The sequence below is a fragment of the Bombus huntii genome, chromosome 11, assembly GCF_024542735.1.
Source record: "Bombus huntii isolate Logan2020A chromosome 11, iyBomHunt1.1, whole genome shotgun sequence".
In the NCBI taxonomy this organism is placed as follows: Eukaryota; Metazoa; Arthropoda; class Insecta; order Hymenoptera; family Apidae; genus Bombus; species Bombus huntii.
This window is the reverse complement of record NC_066248.1, coordinates 2008545-2031435: the sequence shown is the minus strand read 5'-3', so window position 1 is coordinate 2031435 and position 22891 is coordinate 2008545. Positions and strand designations below refer to the sequence as shown.

Below are 22891 nucleotides of genomic sequence, written 5' to 3'. Positions count from 1 at the left end.
ATTATATAAAGCGGCGTTTGTATCGCCGGTGTTATTTCCGTTAATTATTGTTCGTTGCTTTTGTTACGCTTCCGTGAAAAATCGCAGCAGTCGAAGCAACAGCACAAAACTCTTTAAGCTTCAAACAGCTTCATCCGGTAAACGGAAATCCATTCAATAGCGCACATAGTGCGTAACATTTTTTATATGTACCTACCGTAAATAAATGCGGATTTTGATAGAGGCACTCGTAGCCATGATGAAAACAATCTGAATTAAATAGCCTAAGACGGTCATATTTAAATAACAATAGCGATATATTAACACAATTATTAATAATTAAAGACAATTGATTTAGAGCAAGAAGATAGTTATTTTTTGACATAAAAAATAACATCGATGTGAACATTTTCTATAAATATCTGAGTCATCAAACCAATGTGTCATCAAAAATATTTCTATGGGAGATTAAAGTAGATAAATCAAGTAACAAAATTGAATAGGTACTTTATTTGGTCCGGTTATTGAAACGAGTAGAACAGGTATTGCATGCTTGGATTTATCGTCAGTCTCAACCACAAAACGAACAAAAACAAAAACATTCTTACCGTCAACAGAAAAAAAAAAACGATGTTATCCTTAGGTTTGCAAAAATAATTACAGACATTGAAGATTCCGTACCAAGTTTTTGCATGAAATGTATGCATCAGTTATTTCAATTAATTACTAATGTCACTGCATTTTCATAATATTAATAATGTTAAATTACATACTACAATTTATAACATTCGCGTCATTTATCTCTAAATTTTCGCCGATATTCAAAAATTTAGATTACGAATCGAAAGCAGCGGGAAGAAATCTGATAAATATGAATTTTTGTACATTTTTACGCCTATAATTGTTTCTTTTTTTTTTTTGAAAAAATATGAAAATATAAGATAGATGCATCAAAATATTTTTAATACATCGTATCAATAAAAAATTGTCAGTTACGTAAACGCGTCGATTGTCTTACGATATAACGGTGATAAACATAGGATAATAGGACTTGCATAGTTAATCGTTTGTAGGAAAGAAGAAAGAATGGTCAGTTCTAGGAATGTAATCGTCTGTATTTTATTCAATGCAAATTGTAAAATTATGAAATTACTTAAAATAACTAATACCAATATGTACCAAATGGCGCACATTCATATATCTAAAAAATTGTTTCACTTTCACTAACATTGAATTAATTAATGTTATTGTACCATTATGCAGATTTACATTTTATACATAGAAGAAGAACACTGCAAAGGACGGAGAGAAATAACATTTCACTTTTATAAAATATATGATCTATTTAGACATTTGCATACAAATGATATAAGGCACTCTACTCGCAGTTGTTACATTCGCCAGTAAGTAACGTTCTTCGATTCTATAAAATTTTCGATATCAAAAACATCTTTAAGGCGCCTTAGAATAATTGTACTACTCTTTTATTAAGAAGTTTTGTTTCCATACGAACAAATGTATATACTGATTTAGTTTATCAGCTATTAATAATAAGTAAAAAATTTGTCGGAAAATGAAATCGGTGTGCTTCGATACGTGTGAAGAGAAACACCGATAAATTTGTGGATATAATAATATAATAAATAAAAAAGCGGAATGCTCTCAGTGTCATTTATATATACAGCTAATTTCTTTATAAAACGCCACGTTTCCGATTTTGTTACTTCTCCACGCAATTTTTTCCTAATTTTTTTTTTTTTTTTTAATAATCTCTAAGTAATAACAGTTAATCTCAGTCTTCGTTCAAAGTGCCGCTTCTGCTTCAATATCTTTTGGATTCTTCTTTATTTTATGGGGTTTCCTATAACAAATACCAAAAAGAGTATTTTAAAATGTAATAAAAAGCAAATGTACAAAAGTCCGCGATTTAGCTGTTGAGAATTAAGCATCCTAAAAGTATCAAAAATTACACTAACTTCCCAAAATTTTCGCCGTCTTCGAGCGTCTCTGGCAGTGTACATCCAACTGTTTCTGGCAATAAAAAGCAAAGGGCGGCACCGATGAGTGGAAGGATCCCGAAACAAGCTGGTGGAAGCCAAGTTTGAAGGTGATCCTTTAAGAAATTAATAAAAACTCATTAATAGTGAATATACGAAAAACATAAGGTTTGAGTAAATAAAAAATTTGTTCTTTATCGATGGCCTGTAAAAATGAAATATACTCGGTCTCTGAGAACATAAAGAAACTCGTTCTAAAAGAGAACTTTTTTTCTACTAATCACATTATGAATGATTAAATATGAATACTTTGCTATTTACTATTTATACTATGAGTACCATACCACGTTATCTCATTTGAGCACATCTACCGCCGTCAGTATCTGTTTTCGCGAGCACAATAAACTCGTTAACAGGCGAATCTCACATTCTTATCCTCGAACTTACCAAAGATACTATGAAGGGTGCTGAAATAGAGCCTATCCTGGCGCACATACTGCTGGTACCCACACCGATGTTCCTAATGACCGTAGGGAATAATTCACCGGAAAATAGATAAGCAGTGGTGAAAGAGACAGACATGCCAACGATGGCCGAGCAGACTAGAATTAATCGAAGCCACGCGATATCTGCAACAAGTAAAACGTGCATCGATAAAATAAAGAAAATACAATCATTTGGTTCGTTAAAAATCAAAATAACAGAGGAAATATACGATAAGACCATTTTTATTGATTTTCTGGTTTTAAAATTTTGTTTTACTGATTAAAATAGAAATAAGTACTATGTTTCAGTACTTATATTTATGTAGCTGTGACATGAAACCAACTTATTAAAGGTTCAAAAATGCAAGTTTTTAGGGAATTAGTAAAGGACTTACGACGTTTTGTAAAATATTAAGGATATCATTTTTTTTTTTTTTTTTTTTTGATTAGGAATCCTTCGTTACCTATCGCTACTACTTTTCCTCCGCATGATAAAAGTTCACGTTCAAACAGTTAGATTCGGGTGTTCAATTAGGAGTTTAATTAATTGGGAATTACAGTACATTCATCTGCACCTATTTTACTGGAACTTCTTTCTATTGAAAATTTTACTTAGTGCCCCGTTAAATGAACTCCTGACTCTTAAGTCCACTTAACGGAATGTGAACTTTTAGCACGTGAACGAAAAATGATAGGCTGCGAAAAGAACCTATCTCTCGAGGAATTATGATAAACGAAATCCTTATAAAGAATAAAAGTTCGACTTATCATATCTTTGCTCTGTGATCTTTGTTTGATAATACTCATTTAGAAAAACGTTCAATCGAAACGAATATATGTACCATCTGAGACAATGATGAGCAAAAGAGCCGCAACGCCAGCGATCGAGTTACTACAAATTAAGGTGATCCTTCTACCAAGTTTGTTCATTGCCCACCAAGCAACGAAATTCCCAGGTATCTGTATGGCGCCAGAAATAGTGAAATTTATGAATATATTTCCACCGACTTGTCCTATATATTGAGACATTCCAAACAACCCCATCCCGCAAACGATCCAATTGAAGAAAATCGACAGCGATTTTATCCTCATGTTGGGCGTGCGAAACAGGTCCAAGAACGATGCTTTATAATCCAAATGTGATCGTTTGGAATTCTGTAAAAACATCGAATATTAATGGAAATAATGGATGATATAAATATAAGTTTCATGGGAATTTTGTGTGAATAAAAGCGACAACGAACGAGTAAAAATAAAATTTTCGGTGTCGTTACAATCAAACAGAAATTTAGAAATTTTACCTGCTGCAAACAGTGTTTTCTGACCATGTCTGGAATGTCCTTGTTTTTAATTTGGTTAATATTGGCACCCTTCTGTAAAATCCTACAAGCTGCTCGTTGCTTTCCAAAGGCAAGCAACCATCTAGGAGATTCAGGTACGACCCACCAATAACTTAAGAGAATGATAGAGGGTAATGTGATGGCGATTTGAAGATGTTGCCAGTGACGAAATAAAAATGCAAATCCGGCTAGTGACATATGACCCAAACTAAATGGAATTTGATACAGTACTGTGATGGCTGCGCGCCATTGTGTTCCAACAATCTCCATACCTGTTAAATATTTATAACTATCATTACATTGTCTATAAATTAAAAATCGTTACAGTATACAAATTTTAGTGTTATATTGGAATGAAATTTTCAACGAAGAAGTATCCAAATTGCAACGAAGAACTTAAATAACAGTGTATGTGATTATATATTTATTAATATTAAATTATTACTTACAAATGACGTAACTGGTAACCATGGTACCTCCAGTAGCTAAAGCACTAAGCAATTTCATTAATAACAGTGCTGGAAACCATGGCACGACAGCACATCCGATACCGGAAACTAATTGAAGAACTACTGCTATCATCAGCGGCATTTTTCTACCGTACCTGAATTTGAATGACAAATTTAGAGAGTAATAAATTTCGATCTTTCAAATTTGACAAGATACAAAGTTTGATTCGTGAAAAAAGAATCGATAGTATATGTACCTATCTGCTATATTGCCAAATATGATATTGCCCAAAAGTACGCCAAACATCAAAATAGATTGCTGGATATTAGCGTAATGCGTTCGACTGCATACCAAATTCCACTGAAATAACGTAATCATAAAGAAACATTCGTTTAGAATAATTTTTACAAATGAACGGACATTCCAATTAAAGGATAATAAAAAAAAACTATCGTAATTTAAAAAAATGAACGGTTATACGTATTATATCAAGAAAATAGAAAATCATTATAATTCTTTCCATATCCATGCAACTATTCTTGTAACAAACAACCTAATAGAGATTATGACAAAATTTCTATTTTTTTTTTTTTTTTTTTTTTTGGTGTATTAAATACGAATAAGTTAAAAAATGAATCATTTCAAATTATATTATTGATAATACGTAGTACGTATTAACAAACGCTTTTCAAAAAAATTTATTCTTTTTCTATATTATCCTACACATAACTATAATTATTATTCTAAAGAATTATTTCGATTAAAAAGAATCCAGCACACATTAAGCAAAATCTCCCGCTCTCTTGTTTTACGTATCTATTTATACCCTAAATTATACATTATGTTAAATATAATTTCAGCAATCATAACATAATGAACAACGCTAAACTACCAACATTAAAAACATACCAATCGAGTGTGTCCACTTACCCAACACGACTTAACTTCGTCAAACGCATCTATATAAATCGTTTCTTTTCTTTTTGTCTCGTTAAAAATCCATCGTATATTTCGATTAATTATTCCATTTGAGATACATAAACGGCGCGTAACGTTCGTGTTTATTTAAACAAAGTAATAAGCAAGAAAGAATCATTAAAAACCTAACTCCATCACTGTAATTTAAGGCAACGATTACCTCCGTTTTCCATTCGATTCTCTGAAGGAAAAAATCTTAATTAGGTGAACAAGCTTTCAACAATTACCTGCGATATTATTGTCTCAGTGAACGTGCTCCTGTCGTACTCCCATTCTGTGCACTCTGCCAACGTACCATTGACATTGACTACGCATTGATTAGACGTTTCCGTGTGTGCTGGCGAGGTGCAGTTGAAATTTTGATGTGGCGCCATGAAGACGATCGCGAGCTGATGCCAAGCGATCGGGAACTTGACCAGAGAAATTGCCAGACAAACGTATATTTGCCATCTGCCAAGATTTCCGATAGCTTCTTGCACGGCATCGACCTCATCACCAATGTCGACAATCTCTTCTTTACCATTCGAGACTTGCTTGCCATTCACTTCCGCTACACAATAAAATGAAGATATTTTAGATACTAGGAATAGGAATATTTGTATACTTTTTATAATTTGCGTGAAATATGTATTATTTACTTTTCAATTATATTATTATGCTTTATGTGAATATATGTCTATAAATTTGTATAATTAGTCTATAACATTTACAGAAATTTCATTTCATCGTGCCGAAATAAGAATCATGGTAACTAATAAATTAAGATCCCTTCAGTTATAGGTCATCAGTGATGTCATAATTTCATAAAACAGATTTAAACAAGATAACGTAAACAGCTTAACAACGTTGACTTCAAGCAAAGATAAAAGATGTCTTATGTAAGAATTATTACTTGAAATTTCACATATAATTCAAGATATGCGTAAAGAATCAACCAAAAATATCTACGTCGAGATGTTATTGGTAATTTCAACATTATTGGAATTATCGAAACTACTTACGTAGAAATCACTGGTTAGTGATATTTACAGATTTATTTATTGTGATGTAAACAGGAAACTAAATGGTTATTCAACGCAGTAATGCGATATAACTAAGGGAACTAAATTGATAATTCGCAATTCACAATTTACAACTTATAACTTACAACTGACGACGACTCGACAACTCATGCGTGACGATTAACCCGCAACTATTCGCAACTCCCTCGCAACTCTCTCACAACTAACAGCTACCTTTCGTACCACGGTTTTGATATTCCTAGCACGCACATGTGTTCCATAGATGCGGATGAACCACGGTCAAGTACACCTTATTTAATTACCCAATGGCGTAAAGGGCCACAGGTATATCCCCATTGAGATTTCCCATTTTTTCCGGCCCGTTAGCACTTTTATTTTTATCTGTAGGTACTACACTAATTTAAACAAATCCTCCATTAATTAATTGAAATATAATATCTTACGTAATTTACGACAATCCTATTTTAATGCAGATCAATAAAGCACATCAATTTTATCTGTATGTTAATGTATTCGTGCGTTGCGTTAGCAAATCGCTTCAACCAACGATGAACACAATTAAAGACAATGGGAATCGTACGACTAGACGCTTATCAAAGAGGCTAAACATAAATAGAGATTACTTAATGGAAAATACTTATCTCTGGCGAAGGCTAACTCAATCTAATAATTAAAAGAGTCGAAGATTGCGATTAATTGTTGTTTTAATGATTTTGACCTGTTGTGTAGTCCTTAGAGTAGTCAGTTCATGTTGCTCAATTACTATTTAATCAGCTGCTGATACGATTCCCTTTGTCTATAGGTTACCAGAAATTTGTCATCTTCTTATAAGAAAAACACAATTGCAACACAATTTTCAACACGCTAGAATCACCCTTTCTTTTAAAATTCTTCTAATCTCTTCCATTCTTGTAATTTTAAATTTTATCTTATGATTTATATATACCAACAATTTTCTAAAAATTAGTTAACAGCGTATAATACGAACATTTTATTGGTATCCTTAATTTACATCCTAAATGAAGGGTCGTTTTGAAAAATCCACAGTCGACAGGCAAGAGATTCTTATTACTGTCTCCTGTATCATTGATTTATTGCTTCGTGTAGACAAAATCAACATCCAAAAAAGCGTAACGATACACGAAACAATTAAAAAGTGTATTAATAATAGTTTATCTTTCTCAGCCCTCCCCACCCGGTTATGAGAAGGGACTCGGTTGATGATTGTTTAAAAAAAGAAGCATTACGTACGCAGATAATAATAATTAAATACTCGCACGTGCAACTAAAAAGCAATCATCGTTGTTCGCTTTCTAGAAAATCCTAAACTTTTATAATTTAGCGATATACATGATCTTCAACATGACAAATATCGTTTACACAGCTTCTACTAAATGTTTCTTCGCCAACGTAAATTATCCGTTTTCTTACAATCTTTAATATATATATATATATCATCTATTTTCTCGCAGCGATATTGTAAGTTGGTATTATGAAACGTATAAACGATTGCGTTTAAGTTAATAACAAGACGCTTAATCGCATAGGTTGTTAAAGGCAAGCACATAATAAACGATTTTAATCAAATCCTCCATGTGATTTACGATCAAGATGGCTTGATGAATTACATAAACACGATGTTTAACATATTCGTAGGCGTCTCTCGATTGTCTTCGAAGACACAATATTAATCGAACTACGCACATCTTAATAAAACAAGAACGTCTAAAGATTAGCTACAAAACCGCGACGTACGTACTGTTACTTACATTAATATTCGGACACAACACTAGTTCTATATCATTAAAAAATATAAAAAAGTGATCCACGTCGAATTTAAGAAACGACGAGGATAATCACTTTCTTTTTAAAATCTACTCTACGATTAAATGCCATTGTTAGAAAGAAATTGTTCGTGCATCTTCAAGCTACGATAACTGGTTCACATTTTTATAGAATAAACGACACAGTGTTTAATTCATCCCCTCGATAAATACGAAGCAACAAATACAGCGAATGTATAGTATCCGCGTACTAACGCGTGTAACGGTACATTTTGATCGTCTTTGATAAATTCATCTTACTGAATAGATTCATACTAGGATTTCCTGCAGATCGATATAAAAACGTACGGTAGTAACCGCCAATGAGATAAACGTCGCGTCAAGGGAAAAAAGCGACAGCACGTGTAATTAAACTGTTTACTGTAGATCGATCGTTCGTATTCGTCACTCCTTGACGACAAACACCGTCGCGTTGTCGATGCGACGTCGACTACGTCTACTTACTTACGCGATGATTTTGCGCAACAAGTGGGTGTGCGCCGGAGAGAGAAATCCGATTGGTCGGTACACGCTTATCGTGACTCTGACACGCTCGTTTACACATATTTTGCATGTCAAAGCGGTTTCGCGTGAAAATGAGATACGATCACGTTCAGGCATTGTCCACATTAGTTAACAAAATTAAAATGACCCCGCGACCGAGTACAACGGTGTATATGATAATTACCGGTTCATACAGGAAAATATAATCCGACGTGACGGTGAAATCATAAAGTCGAGATATGTCAGACCTCGAAACGCTCGATGCTTGTATCTATCAGTGTCTAGTGTTATTAGACATAATGAATGTTGTAAAGTCGCGATTACACGCGTTTACCATTGCGCAAATCGAAGTTTGAATGACAAGGAGGAAAGCAAATATTTTAGTTTGCAGTTCCAGATATCGATAAATTCTAGCGATACTTTGTAAAAAGTAGTATTCGCGTATAGTATTTACATATATGGAAGAACGATAGATTTCGTAAATTAGAAAACATAGTTAATATAACGTAAGTTTCAGTTGCAATAAAAATGACGTTTGAGGTATCTTCTAAGTTAATAATCGGTATCCTCCGATACCATAATCAATTATATGTAATTAAGGCTACTTTCTGCATTATCTATGTTTTAATTACATTGTGGTAACGAACGTTGATTTTTCTTCAAATTTATCATCCTATTATCTTAGTGTATACATATATAAAAACTTCAAATCTGTACGGATTTCATATTTTTTAATTAGTTCTGCCCTTTTACGTCCGAAGCTCAACTTTATTTTAAATTTGTCTGTACCTGCAGCATCACATTCCGAATTCATTATGAAATTATAAATTAGATTTACACATTTATTATCTAGTTCGTAAGAGTAAAGGAATCGAAGTACGAAGCAAGAGATAAGAAATAACAGAGGAATTATTATATTTAGACTTATCATTTTATAATACGCTCGTATTTAAGAAAACGTACGCTTTTTTAATACGAGTTTGTATTATTTACACATTTACTTCTTTACTTGTTGTATAAACGCATCCTCTTTCAATTTATTTAAATCAATTGCACATCTTAATTAGTTTCACTTCAACTCGTATTATCAATTTCACGTTACTTCTGTTTCACACGAACTTGATATTTCGTAAAACAAAGAATATTTCCCGTCTGATATCACTACGCCTAACAACATGAACTTGCAATTAATATTTATTCATCTGCTCTGCGCAATGAACCGGTTGAACTTTCCTTCCACGAACTTTGACCGGATAAAATTGAGCAAAGTTCCCCGACCAATGATTCATACAATTCGATGATTAAAGTGTACCATCTAAGACTCTACTTTTTGATACGTATTGTAGTAGAATAGATATTTTAAATGTGAACGTAATTTCAATTATTAGGAAAGTGAAATATTTTTTAATCGATCGTTTACAGTCACATCGACCATTACGATAGAAAGTAAATATTTCAGTTTCAATACCATGTCTTCTTTCATCATCGAGGGAATAATTAGTATTACGAATAAAACAAATTAAAAGTACTGCACACCTGTATGATCTTTCAAGACCAGATATCGATGTCGTTACAAGTTTAATTGCCATACCAATACGGTTTCAGTCATCGCATTATTGCATAATACTGTCGACACTTGTTCAGTTTGGCAACGTGACAAGAAGAAATACGATCCATTCTAAATGTTAAGTTAAAACAAAAAAACAAAACGATACCAAAAACTTTGCAGCTATTCCTATGATAAGCTCATTCACAAGACATTTTATTTCATTATTATGCGTTCAATGTGCGAGATTTATATAAACGAACTATGTGAAAAAGGAAGAAGACATAATCGAGCAGATTCATATATTTCACACTTTTGATTCATTTTCTATATTTTTTCTAACGATACCTGATACGCTTTACAAATTTTGCGTGCGTAAGATTGCGTAAAATAAAAGAAAAATGCATGATGAAGAAATAAAGTTTATCGTAGAATTGCGATCGATAAATTCGAGGATTTAGCTAACTGCACCACGATAGTTTCAGACGTTCTTACATTATCTTATCCGCGTTCTTACCAGCTTCATACAGTCGTACATATTTATACACATACGGTCAAATAACACGAAGGTAGTAGGCATTTGACAACCATAAAACATGCTTCGTAAATAATACGTAATTAATAGATACATACAAATAAATATCTTGACGTATTGATTGATTTGTGAAGAAGACTGATAATATTGACGACAGGTGTTAAATAACATGAATGTTGAAAACTATGTTACGACTTTGTGACTTCGCTATGTGTACGTATGAATGTCATTACTATAGACAAAAATATATGATATAATATAGATGTATAAATATTAAGTATGACGAAAATACTGTGTTAAAGAAATATTCTACTGTATGACATGTTTCGTAGCCTTTCCTTGGGACATTTGTTACAGGAAACCTGTACAATTTTCTCGTTGACACTTTACTGCTAACGTTCCAACATTTTTTAAAGAAAGACTAAAGAAAGATTATTAATCAAAATCGAGTCGCTCGTGACTTCTATGAATCAGTCGTTTTGATTAGCGGAAAAAAGCACTAGAGATTTTTAAAAGAAGGAAACAAGTCAATAATTGGAAAGATAAATTAAAGAGATAATTAAAAAGATAGCCCAACAATCGGCTTTTTATACTCCTTTTTATATCTTTTATCGACTGCGAAAATACGAAGAGAAGAAGATTTTCAAATTAATTCTGACATGAACTGTAACTACGACAGGTGCATACAAAAATTACAATCAATTCACCAAGTAACAAAAAAGAAAAAAACATAATTCTGAGAAAATTGCTTTTAATCATCCTTCTATGCATCCTCAGCTGCGCGAGTCCTGCTTTTCTCAAATAGTCATAACTTTGTTAATTTTTCAACTCACACACACACACTTTTACGTATACTTTCGAAACGATATAATCAATGCAAAAGTTACTAAATGACATAAAATGCTTCGAATTACATAGAAATAATGGTACCTTTTCCCAAATATCTACAATGAGGTTACACTAGACTACGGTAGAACGCACTTTTAGCATAGAAAAGATATAAAAATTCTATATCTCGAAGACAAATAAATTACACGCATCGAATCAGAAATCTAATCTTTTTCAAGAACCCTGACATAGAAAATAAGTATACACGTGTCCAATGAGTTTACGGTACATAATACTTTCTCAGAAATATTCTCTGCAAAAAGATATTTATTTCTGGATACGAAATTATCATTTTTCTCCGTTGAACGATTCGATACGCGATATAAACGTATCTAATAACAGCTGGACAGCATGAACATTTTTTAATCCGCGTTTCCTGACGGTCGCCGTAAAATAATATTTTCCAGTAGGATACTGCTCGGTCGAAATGACTTCTCGGTAAAACGGGAGCAAGATTCCTCGATAATGTGTTCACGCCGTTTTAACCTTTATTACGTTTAAGTATAGCAAGTGACGAGAAAACCAGTTTCGAACAGAAAAACCGATCAACAAGTCCATGTGAACCGTAAAATGTACGGTAACCTCGAGACAGTGGAAATCAGCCTTCGTTTCCAGAGCACACAACATTATCTACCTTCTTGGGCGACTGGAAAGGTCGGAGCTCGGAGCATATTGCTAACGTCTTTCTAGATCAAAGACTTCCTTCAAGTTTTATCATCGATTCGTTTCGACATACAGCGAACAAATTCTTATGCGAGAAGTGCAGCACGCTCGGTTCGATAATGAAGTCATTGTCTCTCGCTACCGATAAATTTCGTACCCGAGGACGTGCAGTCCCTGGGACTGACCTGATAGAATTGCAAAAGCAACCTACTTTGAAACAATAAATTATTTAGAAGAGAGAGATTCGAGAGGAAGAAGTAGAATAATTAATTGATGCTATAAAATAAGCTTTAGTCGAGTTCGATCGAAAGAAAAACGTCAGAAAAATGTGTTTTTATTACGAATGAACGATAGAAATGAAACTTCTGGCATAAATCAAAAATTGTTTATTCGCGAAAGAATTAAGAAACGACGTCAGATCAATTTCTGCTATTAAATATTTGCTAAATATCAGATTTTAACATCTGCAAGGTCGAATACATCAAATGTACGTTTTTCGAAGAAATTATCCCTATCAAGATCTAAAGAGCTTATTGTTAATTAGATAATTACGTTGATTAATTAGGATTTCGCACATTTGTACTACAGGTATTTAAAATAGATATCACGTTGTAGCGTGCGATTTGTTTGTTCTACAATTATCTATGTTTACTCGAGATATGATATTCGTATAATCCAAAAAAGGTTGTAAGTATTTAATTCTTCCAACACTGATGAATAATTTTCCATACGATATAATTCTCTATGATATGAGATTGAATTAATATTAAATATAGAACAAATTGACATACCATAACTGTTGGTTTGCGTATTCTTCATATCACTGCCTGGTTTTGCAGCTATTTTCTTTCTTTGCAATTCGTTCACGTTTTATTTTCGTTAATGTGTGCTATCTGTAACATACGAACGATGGATATTTGAAAATGTGCGTCCAAGTATATGTAATGATTGTTCTTTAACGTCGCAACAAAATTTCTATATTCGTTTCAAAATTTGCAATAATTTTCGAAATCTTTGCTTTTATCTTAAAGGAATCGATTAAATTGTAGCATAAAGTTCATAAAGATCATTCGAATCTTCGTCTGTTAGCATAAATGGCAATCGATATACATCGATCAATTTTGCACAAACAGAATGATTATCATCTCCAAATTACTCTGAATCTAGAAGAAATTGAATAACAGATCGATGTTATCTCGCAATAATATGTACATATACTCTCAAAGCGTTTCATCACTCGCAACATTGAAGAAAATGAAGAGAATAGTAATCCTGGTGCAAATCCTCTTTAAACAATTTCCATTTGATAAATCTATCTTATTCCAAAAGGTCGAGGAACGTATAACGAAGATACGAATTTGTATAAAAATCCGCAGTCTACCGTTCATTCGATGACCAATTTTGGAACTCGATATCGCATCTGCATTGAATTGTAGTAACAAGGAATATCAACCTCGGTAAACTAGGACTATCTAATCTAAGCCTAAACGTTACACAATGCGCGCGTCCCGGCCTCGTTAAAACGCCCATGGATCGCGAGCGCGTAATCGAACGTTATCCGATTACCAAAGATTCAGAAACGTTAATTATACGCGCGTCCACGTAACGCGAATATCGCGTTCGCAATTTCATCGGTGGCGCCAAGAATCGCGGTCGAGACAATGCGAGTCGCCAGTCAGAAGGACAGAATGTTATTGACCTGTGGTGAAGTCGTGACAGGGGGAAAGGAAAAGCAAAAGGAAAAACGATCAAAGCTGCCGAGCAAAGAAAATCGCGAATACCTGCGGCTCGCGCGATCCTACCACAACACACATTCGCTTATTACCATCCTTGATTCCTGTTATACACTGTACACAGGATACTAATTACGATTAAAACCACTTGCAATCTTTCGCTCGCGTCGGCACGCAAATCCACCCTACAATTTACCACCTTTCTTCTTTATTTATTTATCTCGCTCTTTGTAAAACTTTTCTCCAACTCGCAGAAGGAATTGTCAAAGATTAACGAACTGGTAAGATGGAATTCGTATTTATGGTTATGCTCGGATTTGTGCAACTATCGGCATGTTTTCGTACGAGCCACGGATTTGCCAAGGTGAATACTATTAAGCTACGAGAAAATAATTTGCAATTGCCTTTTGTAAAATTTATTTAATAAAATGCCTCTTTTGTATGTACGTAGGCTTATGGATATAAACGCACGGTTTTCTATCAGTGCTAGATCCAGAAGAGGAAAACTTTATCCCAATCTCTCAATAAACTCTTCGATCGACTATGATCAACGTCGTTAATAGAAATGACCCGATTTATTTGATTAGTATTTGCGTCACTAAAATATTTACAACTTAGGAATTTGCCTTGAACCACTGTTTGTTAGACAAATCTCATTAGTCAACCCTCCGCTGTATTAAACACACATTGATTTATCCATTGTAAAAAGCGCGGAATTTCTGAGATTCATCGAATTACAAAATATTTCGATATGCTAATGCATAAGGAATGCGTCAATAATGATGCAATGGTAAATAACATAGTACAAAGTATACGAACGAGATTAAACACTGTTTTCCTAACGATTCTCATTCTTCCTCCGAACTATGAGAAAACATATTTCATTATTATTGTATTACGTAACTATAATTAATTAATATATTTCGCATTAATCTCGTTCGTTCCCATAATTTCGTTTCTAATTGTTTCGTCCGAAATTACAAATATTTCAGGTTGTATATTATTCGTTATCGTAAATACAGCTGATCTTCGTAGATAAGACAAAAAACAATACAATAGGATTATGTCATGTCATGTTTATCTTAATTAATCACGCGTAAAAAACGGCACCATAAATAATTTTCTGTATATACGATATCGTGACAGACGATTAATTCCCTATCGTATCTCTAATTATATTAGTTATCGTTAAACTGTAGACAGAACATAAAAATTTTAATCAGCTTTTTAGGTGAAGCAGTCTGTCTACTTAAGATAGTACAATCATCTCTTACGATTAAGTGGATTGGAAAAAACACAAACAACTTGTCAAGTCCTTAATGTAATAATATAATTTGAACAATAATTACTCATGAGTATATCACTTTCTATATGTACTATCATATATACTATATATATGTAACAATCGTCAACTCGTCTTCTTTTATTCGTTGCTCTTGTCAAATACAATGTTGGTTTATAAAATTACGATCTCTTTGTCTATCGATCAGGCATAACTTTTTTATTTCTTCCACGTTAGTGTTTCTGAGTAACACTAAGGGGCTTGGTATTACTGCGACACACTTCTCTAGTATTTGTACAAGGAAAATTCACATGGATTTCCCAACTATTACAATATGTAAAGCCATATCAATATGCGCATATATCAAGCAACAGTTTCAATTATTTTATCTTACTGTGAGCTAACGTGCAACGAGTTTAATTAAGAAAACTGAACGATTATAGTTATAATTAGAAACGTACTTCTTACAAAATTCTATTTCATATACAATAAAAACGATTCTTCCACAAAAACATAAACGTCTATTCAAATAATCATCGATCAATTATCGATTTATTATTTATCATTATGCAACGGATCGTTATTGATTTAACGATTAGACCGGAAAGATTTTAACGAAAATTCAATGTTAACAAAATATTTCGATTACTACCAGTGATAAAAAATTTCTTCCCTTCTTCTTTGTTTCAAAATCTTACGATTGAGACCAGGAAGCAGAAGAACGATAACACGTATCAGAACCTCGTATCGCGTAAATGGGGAAATGCTAATAGTCCCTGAAAAATGTAGCATGCAACTTAATAAATCTATCGTCTAAAGAACGTCTTCTTGTTAGATAAAACAAATATTTGAAAACAATAACAAAGATTTTACTCGATAAATGCTAAATACTCGATGTGTCGACAGCACCGGATATGACTTACGCGTAAATATGTACTCGCGTGAATATTTATCGAGGAAAAGGAAACGTTAAAATCAAAATTGTCGACCTTTAGATAGCTGCTTTGTTTACGTAAAATTATTGCTAGTCCTTTTATATGTATAATTACTACTACTATATAGGACGATACTTTATTTCGACGATATATTATTTTAAACATTTTGTTCTGTCAAAGTAAAGTCGATTCAAATTTGTACGTCGCCGCTAACGAAACTACTTAAACTTATCTAAAATTCAGGAAATTACTTCCAAACATTATTTACAACCAGATAATGGTCGCGAGCTATACAACATAAGTTGCGCCATGCAAATATGCACTGATCCGTAAAATGTTAACTAGTTTCGTGGGAGAGAAATAAAAGCTTCTAGTTTCAAGTTTCTAGTTGTCGATGAATAATACACACGCTTCTCTTGCAATACTTAACACAGCTATTAGAACACCAAGTGACATTTTAATTTCTATCTCACTTGATGTTCAATAAAAACGTCATTTGTTGCTGCTATTAACACGTTACGTTCAAAATATTTGTAAATCAAGCATTTCGGTGCTATTTAAAGAATTTTAATTCTCTGTCGCGCTCGAATCAACATATTTTACAATAAAAATGTCAAATGAACGATTCGTTCGAATAAGATGATTTCTTTCTTGAAATATTACGTATTGCTTCGGTGTAATGAAAAATATTCTAGTAAGATAAGCGTATAACTTAATTGCTTTTTTACTTTTTTAACGTAAAACTTTCAGTGTAACCAGTCTATACATATTCGTCATTATTTTCGTCCAAGCTGTTACACAAAGCACCTTATACTCGTCTTGTACCACATGTGCAACGCAATGAATACCAAGTCGAGAATGAGAGACATTGATAGAAGCAAAAGTACCGACGATGCCACGACGTGTTAAATGCGTGCCTCAATTGATTGCACTGCGAACAGACAAACTTTCGTCGATGCACCATCCATTACCATTGCAATATATAAAGCAGTCTTCTCAATAAACTTAATATACCTCCAAAAGAAATTGTAATAATAATCATTCGTATAATCCTTATAAAACGGTCACTGTTTGTATTCCATTTCCGCGAAGAAGAATAGAATCAAACAGGAAAACATTTATAAAAATCAATGGCAACCCGTACAACGTATCTATCTAACGTAACAATCGATTAATTTAAGAAACTGTAAAAAGTCTTAGATCATCGACAACAAAATTCAATCGTTAAGAAACTAATCAGTGCGTTAAAAACCTACTTAAAATATCACGTACCATAGTTCAGCTATACTAAATAAAACTATTTATCGTATTTATCGTTCGACTTTTCCATTTTATCATCTCCTCCATCTCTCGTTGTAAAACTAACATAAGAACAAGAACAAAAATCGTGAAAGCGTTCGGAAAGATTATTTTCAAGAAAAAATCGATAAAATAGAGATTTTTTTAGAAAGAAGGAGAAGAAAATCGGGGACGATCTCGGTCGATCTCGACTTTCGTGAAAGTCCACGCGGCATTGAACTTCGTCCACGATTACATTTGGCTACAGTCGCTGCAGTCCGATCAACTGCGCATATTTTTTGGCCCGTTGTTCTGTTAAGGCACCAGAATGCCTCCGGCCTGTATTAAAAAAATGACCTAAACAGCCTGCTCCTGAATTGCCCGGAGCTATAACTGTTGAACACTGCAGGCGAAATTCTCTTACGAAACTCGTACGCATCCTTAATGCATCTATGCGATCAAATCAATGCAATATCCGCGTTTTCACAAAATTTCTTAATGAACGCGTAATACTTGACGGATAAAAATCTGATTAAGATTGATTGTATTTATATATAACGTTTTATAATGTACCTATCATCTAATACACGCGATAACGTGTATCAGATGTAACTGCAACTTTGTATAGAGGCTGAAAATTCTTCACTTCCAGCGTTTCCCGCGTTTAACGATAATTTATCTCGAAGCAGGTATCGTGAGAAAAGCGTGATACAGATTGCGTCGCGTGGAAAATTGGCAGACTGTCTTTCATTCGAGTGTAATGTGTAAAAAAATCAAGGTTTCCGGGCGCGTAGGAAAACGCGTAGGCGTCAAGGCGCCTTTCCAACCGACACGTGTGTGGAATGATTCACGTTGATAGTTTTCCGACAATTTTCGGAGTACGCAAAAACGACCGTTGTACGGATAGTTAAAAGCTAAACAATGGCTGAAAACGCAAGTATTCTTAATGCAATGTGAACGTGTTGGTGAACCGACCACAAGCAACAAGCAGAACAAACATTAAAATACAATTATTGATAATATAATATCACAATAATTTCTACGTGAGTTAAATTAAAACGATAAAAGGATAGAAATTCGACTTTTTTATATGTTATAATAACTTAACATATAAGTAATTTTACATTAGGCTTATTAGCAAAGTTCAAACGATAACAAAGACAAATGAATAGTAACGTTAACTTCCATTATTCTCGAGTTTAAAAACAATATGAATACCTTTGTGCGTCACGTGCAAATAATTTTACGTTATACGTTGCACTATTATCGAAGTACAAATAACAAGAAAATTAGATATTCGAATGTTTTAATAAATATTCCGCTAAGTTTCATTTTTAGTGATTGAAAAAGTAGAAGTACAAGTGTATTAGAAACTTTTAACGCCGAATTAATTCTAACTTCGAGTTTAAAAGAATTTTCTTTTTTCTACTGCCTGTAGATAGTTCTAAACTACGCTTATCCAAGTTCAAGCAACAAAAAAGATATTAGAATTTTTTAACGAGATAATTTTAACTACCGTCTAACTAAAAGGAATACGAATTTTTCTATTTATCGCTTAGTTAGACAATTTTACGTTACACTTATCCATAAAATTTCAGTATCTACATATATGTATATGCCTATATCAGATAGAAGTTAAATATTATAAGTATACACATTGATTTTTGTCTTTCTTGATTGATTTACAGGAATTCGGTGGTTCCGATAAGATGATTGAAAATTTCCCCATTCGGACTCGAGCTTACATCCAGCGTGGATTCATTCCATCACATAGAAATAAATTTCGATACAGGAAATAGAACGCGAGTATAATTTGGATTAACAGAGAGTTTCTCGAGAAACTCCCGCGGTATCGGCATTATCAGAGCATATTTTTAGCAAGTATCGATATCTGCGTGTGATTTGATCTTTCCGCGAACATGTGTTACGTATATACTCATACACGAGTCTGCTTTTTCCGAAAAAAACCACCTGAAGAAATTTCTAAAATAAATTTCTATCTTACATAAAAAGTTATAAAATGTAAGTGTCGTTAATTTCTTTCTTTGGAAATATCATAATACCAGTTTTGATATTAAGAACAGAATGGAGTTTCAGTTTTTTGCTACGCATATTCAATGAATTTCTAGCAAATTAAATACAAGTCCTATTAAGTTACAATGTACTAGACCTAGCAGTGATACTTATAATGCACTAATGTTGCATTAGAATAACGCGATTTTGATAGAATGTCTTCAATATTAGAAACGTGCTTAAGATATTGCTCAAGTCTCGTAATCTCACATACACACGTGCGATGATGGATTTTAAAAGATAGAAAACATGGTTAACCAATCCCGTTATCTTCTTAATCGACGTTATTTGACAAAGCATTAAAGGAATTACCATCGAATAATCTCAAACCACCCACTGCTATAAATTTTATAACTTTTAATTTTTCTTCCGGTTTCATTTGTGTCGATGAAAAGGAAGATTCTTTTATCCAAGAAATTTTTAACGATAATTAACTCGAGGTTTATTTCTTAAACCACTTGAATGAATTTATAAGCTTTTTCTGTCACGTTTGTTCGTTAAGTTATTACACGTGCTCCGTTAAATTAACCAAAAGACAAATATTTTCAAATACTTTTTCAAAACGATAAAGATACGATATCAAAGATAATAGGTGAACGTTTAGAATATTTATTAAATTTTGTGTTTTCGTTTAGTTGACTAAACTATCTACTGATCTTAACTTTATTAAGAAATAAAAAAGACAAAGCAGAAGCTCGATAAAACTACAAAAACAAAATAAAAATCCGGTGAATCCTTAATCGATTTTAAAAATAGGTTGAGCAAGTATTTACAAACGTTTCTCTCACCTCTTTCCCACGCCGCACGGAACAGATGTTTCTCGAGATACTCTCTCGATCGCGCGATTTTGAGTTTCGCTCCGATTTGCTGTCAGCCCTCGCGCATCAAGCACATCGGTATGTATCTCAAGACGAGCACACAAGACTGATCTCTCCTCTTCAAACCTTTATCGATTACCGATTTTCAGTAACCCAAGATATCTCTAATAGACTTCAGACCTGACCAACGCGTCAAATTCTCAGAACCAATCAAATTTTTAATTACGCAAACTCGACGAAAATCTCGCGAAAATCGCGTAAAACGTCAATGATAGAAATTAATTTCTCAAAGTCCTGGAAATAGAAGCGCGGATACGTATAATATCGAATGTTATTTTCAATGTCGATGAATCGAATGAACGGAATACAATTAGACGAAAGAAAAGAAAAACAAAGGAAGAGAGTAAGAAGAATAGAACTACGAAGATCGAAGCAAGGTGAAAGCGTGGTAATTACAGTTGATCGTAAAAATAAAATTCTAATAAAATGATTTCCACAAATTGTATCGTCTAAGATTTACGTAGCACTGCGTTGGCCATGCGTCGTGCGCGAGTGACGGCGATCAACTAAAATGCGAGGGCACCGTTTGCCTGCGCGTCTTGCTCGTGCGAAACTGAATCGTTTGGCCGCGCGTCTCCGCTTCGATGCTTAACTTTACACGCGCCGCCTCAATGTTGGCGATCGCCTGGCGTTTTCCGTGCGGTCCTGGCGAACATAAGGAACGAGACGGAACAAAACGAGACAAAACGTTCAGGTAGCGGCGATCATTCTGCGCTGAACTGTTACGTATTTTTATCCCACAACTGCACTGACAGAAATATATTGCATATATACAATATGTACATATACTATGACTGAAAAATATCCTGCCGGAACTCGTTTATTTTTGATATAGAATATAATTCAATTATGAAACTATTACAGATAAAAATATTTATAGTTTATCGATCCCTTAATTTATCATTGGCTTGTTATACGCTTCGATAGTATTCTCGTTCAATGTTATCCTAAATCGAGTACAGTACATAGCAAAGCGTAAATATTTAACGGTAAGGTGAATGTATAGAAGAGGCATTAGATCGATCCGAAGAAACGACTATGGATTTACGCGCGAACTGCCTCCGAAATGTCCGATCCCTCTGGTCGATTGCCTCGCTTGCTAAAAATCTATTTTTGCGACGGGGAATCGCTGCAATTTGCCGCTAACGAGCTCGTGAAATTGCGAATCGCCTTGCTGTCGCACGGAGAACGAACGGTTGCTCGTGGATATCTCTTGTTAGAAAATGTATAGACACTAGATGCGATTTAATAGTTTTGGCGAATGATTATTTTCAAATGAATATTCAAAGCAAGCGTAACTAAAAAATAATGGAAATCGATATGGAATAAAATTGCTCTTTTCAATTTAAATATCGTTTTTCTTTCTTAAAACACCGTACGAGACTCTCTGACGATCAGATAGCTCGATTTTTAGCCATTTTTCCAATCTTTCTAACGTTTGACGCTGACATTTGTTCTCGATTGACGGGATAATTATAAAATAGACAAGCGCAAGTAAGGAACGACGCTTATGTACAATGATATACGAATGATTTTTTCTTTTTGAGGTCAGATAAGAGTATCGAGGCGATACTTTTGATAAAATTCTTTTTAACGAAACTTGGAAATCGTCCGATACGGAATGTTATATTTACTATCGATGCTAATACTCGATTAGCATACAGATTATCGTAATTTAAATCTTCGAGGTAAATGTAAATATGATATAATATAAAATAGCGCAGAATAATTTTCGTTTCTACCTGATAATCAGTTAAAATATGTAAATTTCCTTCCGAAGAGAAACCATACGAGTCTCTTTGATAATTTCAATCAGCTTCTTTTCGACATTTCGAAACTCTCTGTCATAAAAAACGACATTATAGGTTTTATTCTTTTACTACAGTAAACTGTCCAACTAGTGAAATCTGTTATTGGACCTACTCGTTGTGAACGAGCTTCGATAACATACTTTACTTCCCTAATATTTATCACTGTTAATTTATAAGTTTCTTCTGCGGGTACTAGTAGCACTTTCACTGTTTTCAACTTTCTTCGTTCTCGCATGATTGGCTCGAATAATCGACGTTACATTTTATACTGACAATATTATCGGATTACAAATACTAATTACCTATATGACTATTGTCATATATATATAGTGTCATCGGGTGTAAGGTTGAGAGCGGCCGACGTATCTCCTCGACGATCAGCTATGGATGCGGTACGACGCGAGGGCGATTTAGTGCGCTAAGGTGATTGGGACAGTCAGCACGGTTACACGCGGTAATTAAGTACTCCCGACGCGAATGACGATGGCTCCAGAGTTGGTAGCGAATCCACGGCACACGGGATGGCAAGTATCCGGGTACTGATCGGGTCGGGTAACTTCTCGATAACTCGGTCCGCACTTCATACAGCGACTCACTCACGAAAAAAGACTCCCTCGGCCTAATGAGACCGTCCTTATATTTTCCTGTCCCCACTCCTGGGGTCAATCCTTGTTTTTAAGGAGAGCCATAT

The 22891-nt window shown here is 33.8% G+C and overlaps 1 protein-coding gene across 4 annotated transcripts; it reads right to left on the bottom strand.

Moving 5' to 3' along the window:
- Nucleotides 1-1073: 1073 nt before the first annotated feature.
- On the bottom strand, nt 1074-22773 carry LOC126870986 (organic cation transporter protein-like). 4 transcript variants are annotated; one of them, XM_050629282.1, is made up of 11 exons: nt 20786-20979; nt 20300-20623; nt 13002-13103; nt 5457-5779; nt 4508-4611; nt 4251-4405; nt 3763-4073; nt 3304-3616; nt 2424-2605; nt 1956-2092; nt 1074-1840 (listed from the first exon to the last, which is right to left on the bottom strand). In XM_050629282.1, exons 3-11 carry the CDS (start codon nt 13027-13029, stop codon nt 1783-1785), a joined length of 1611 nt encoding a protein of 536 aa, XP_050485239.1. In that variant the 5' UTR covers nt 13030-13103; nt 20300-20623; nt 20786-20979; the 3' UTR covers nt 1074-1782. The 4 variants fall into 4 exon arrangements, with proteins under 4 accessions (XP_050485239.1, XP_050485240.1, XP_050485242.1 ...); XM_050629283.1 differs by lacking the exons at nt 20300-20623; nt 20786-20979 and adding an exon at nt 22503-22773; XM_050629285.1 differs by lacking the exon at nt 13002-13103 and having other exon boundaries at nt 20300-20977.
- Nucleotides 22774-22891: the final 118 nt, after the last annotated feature.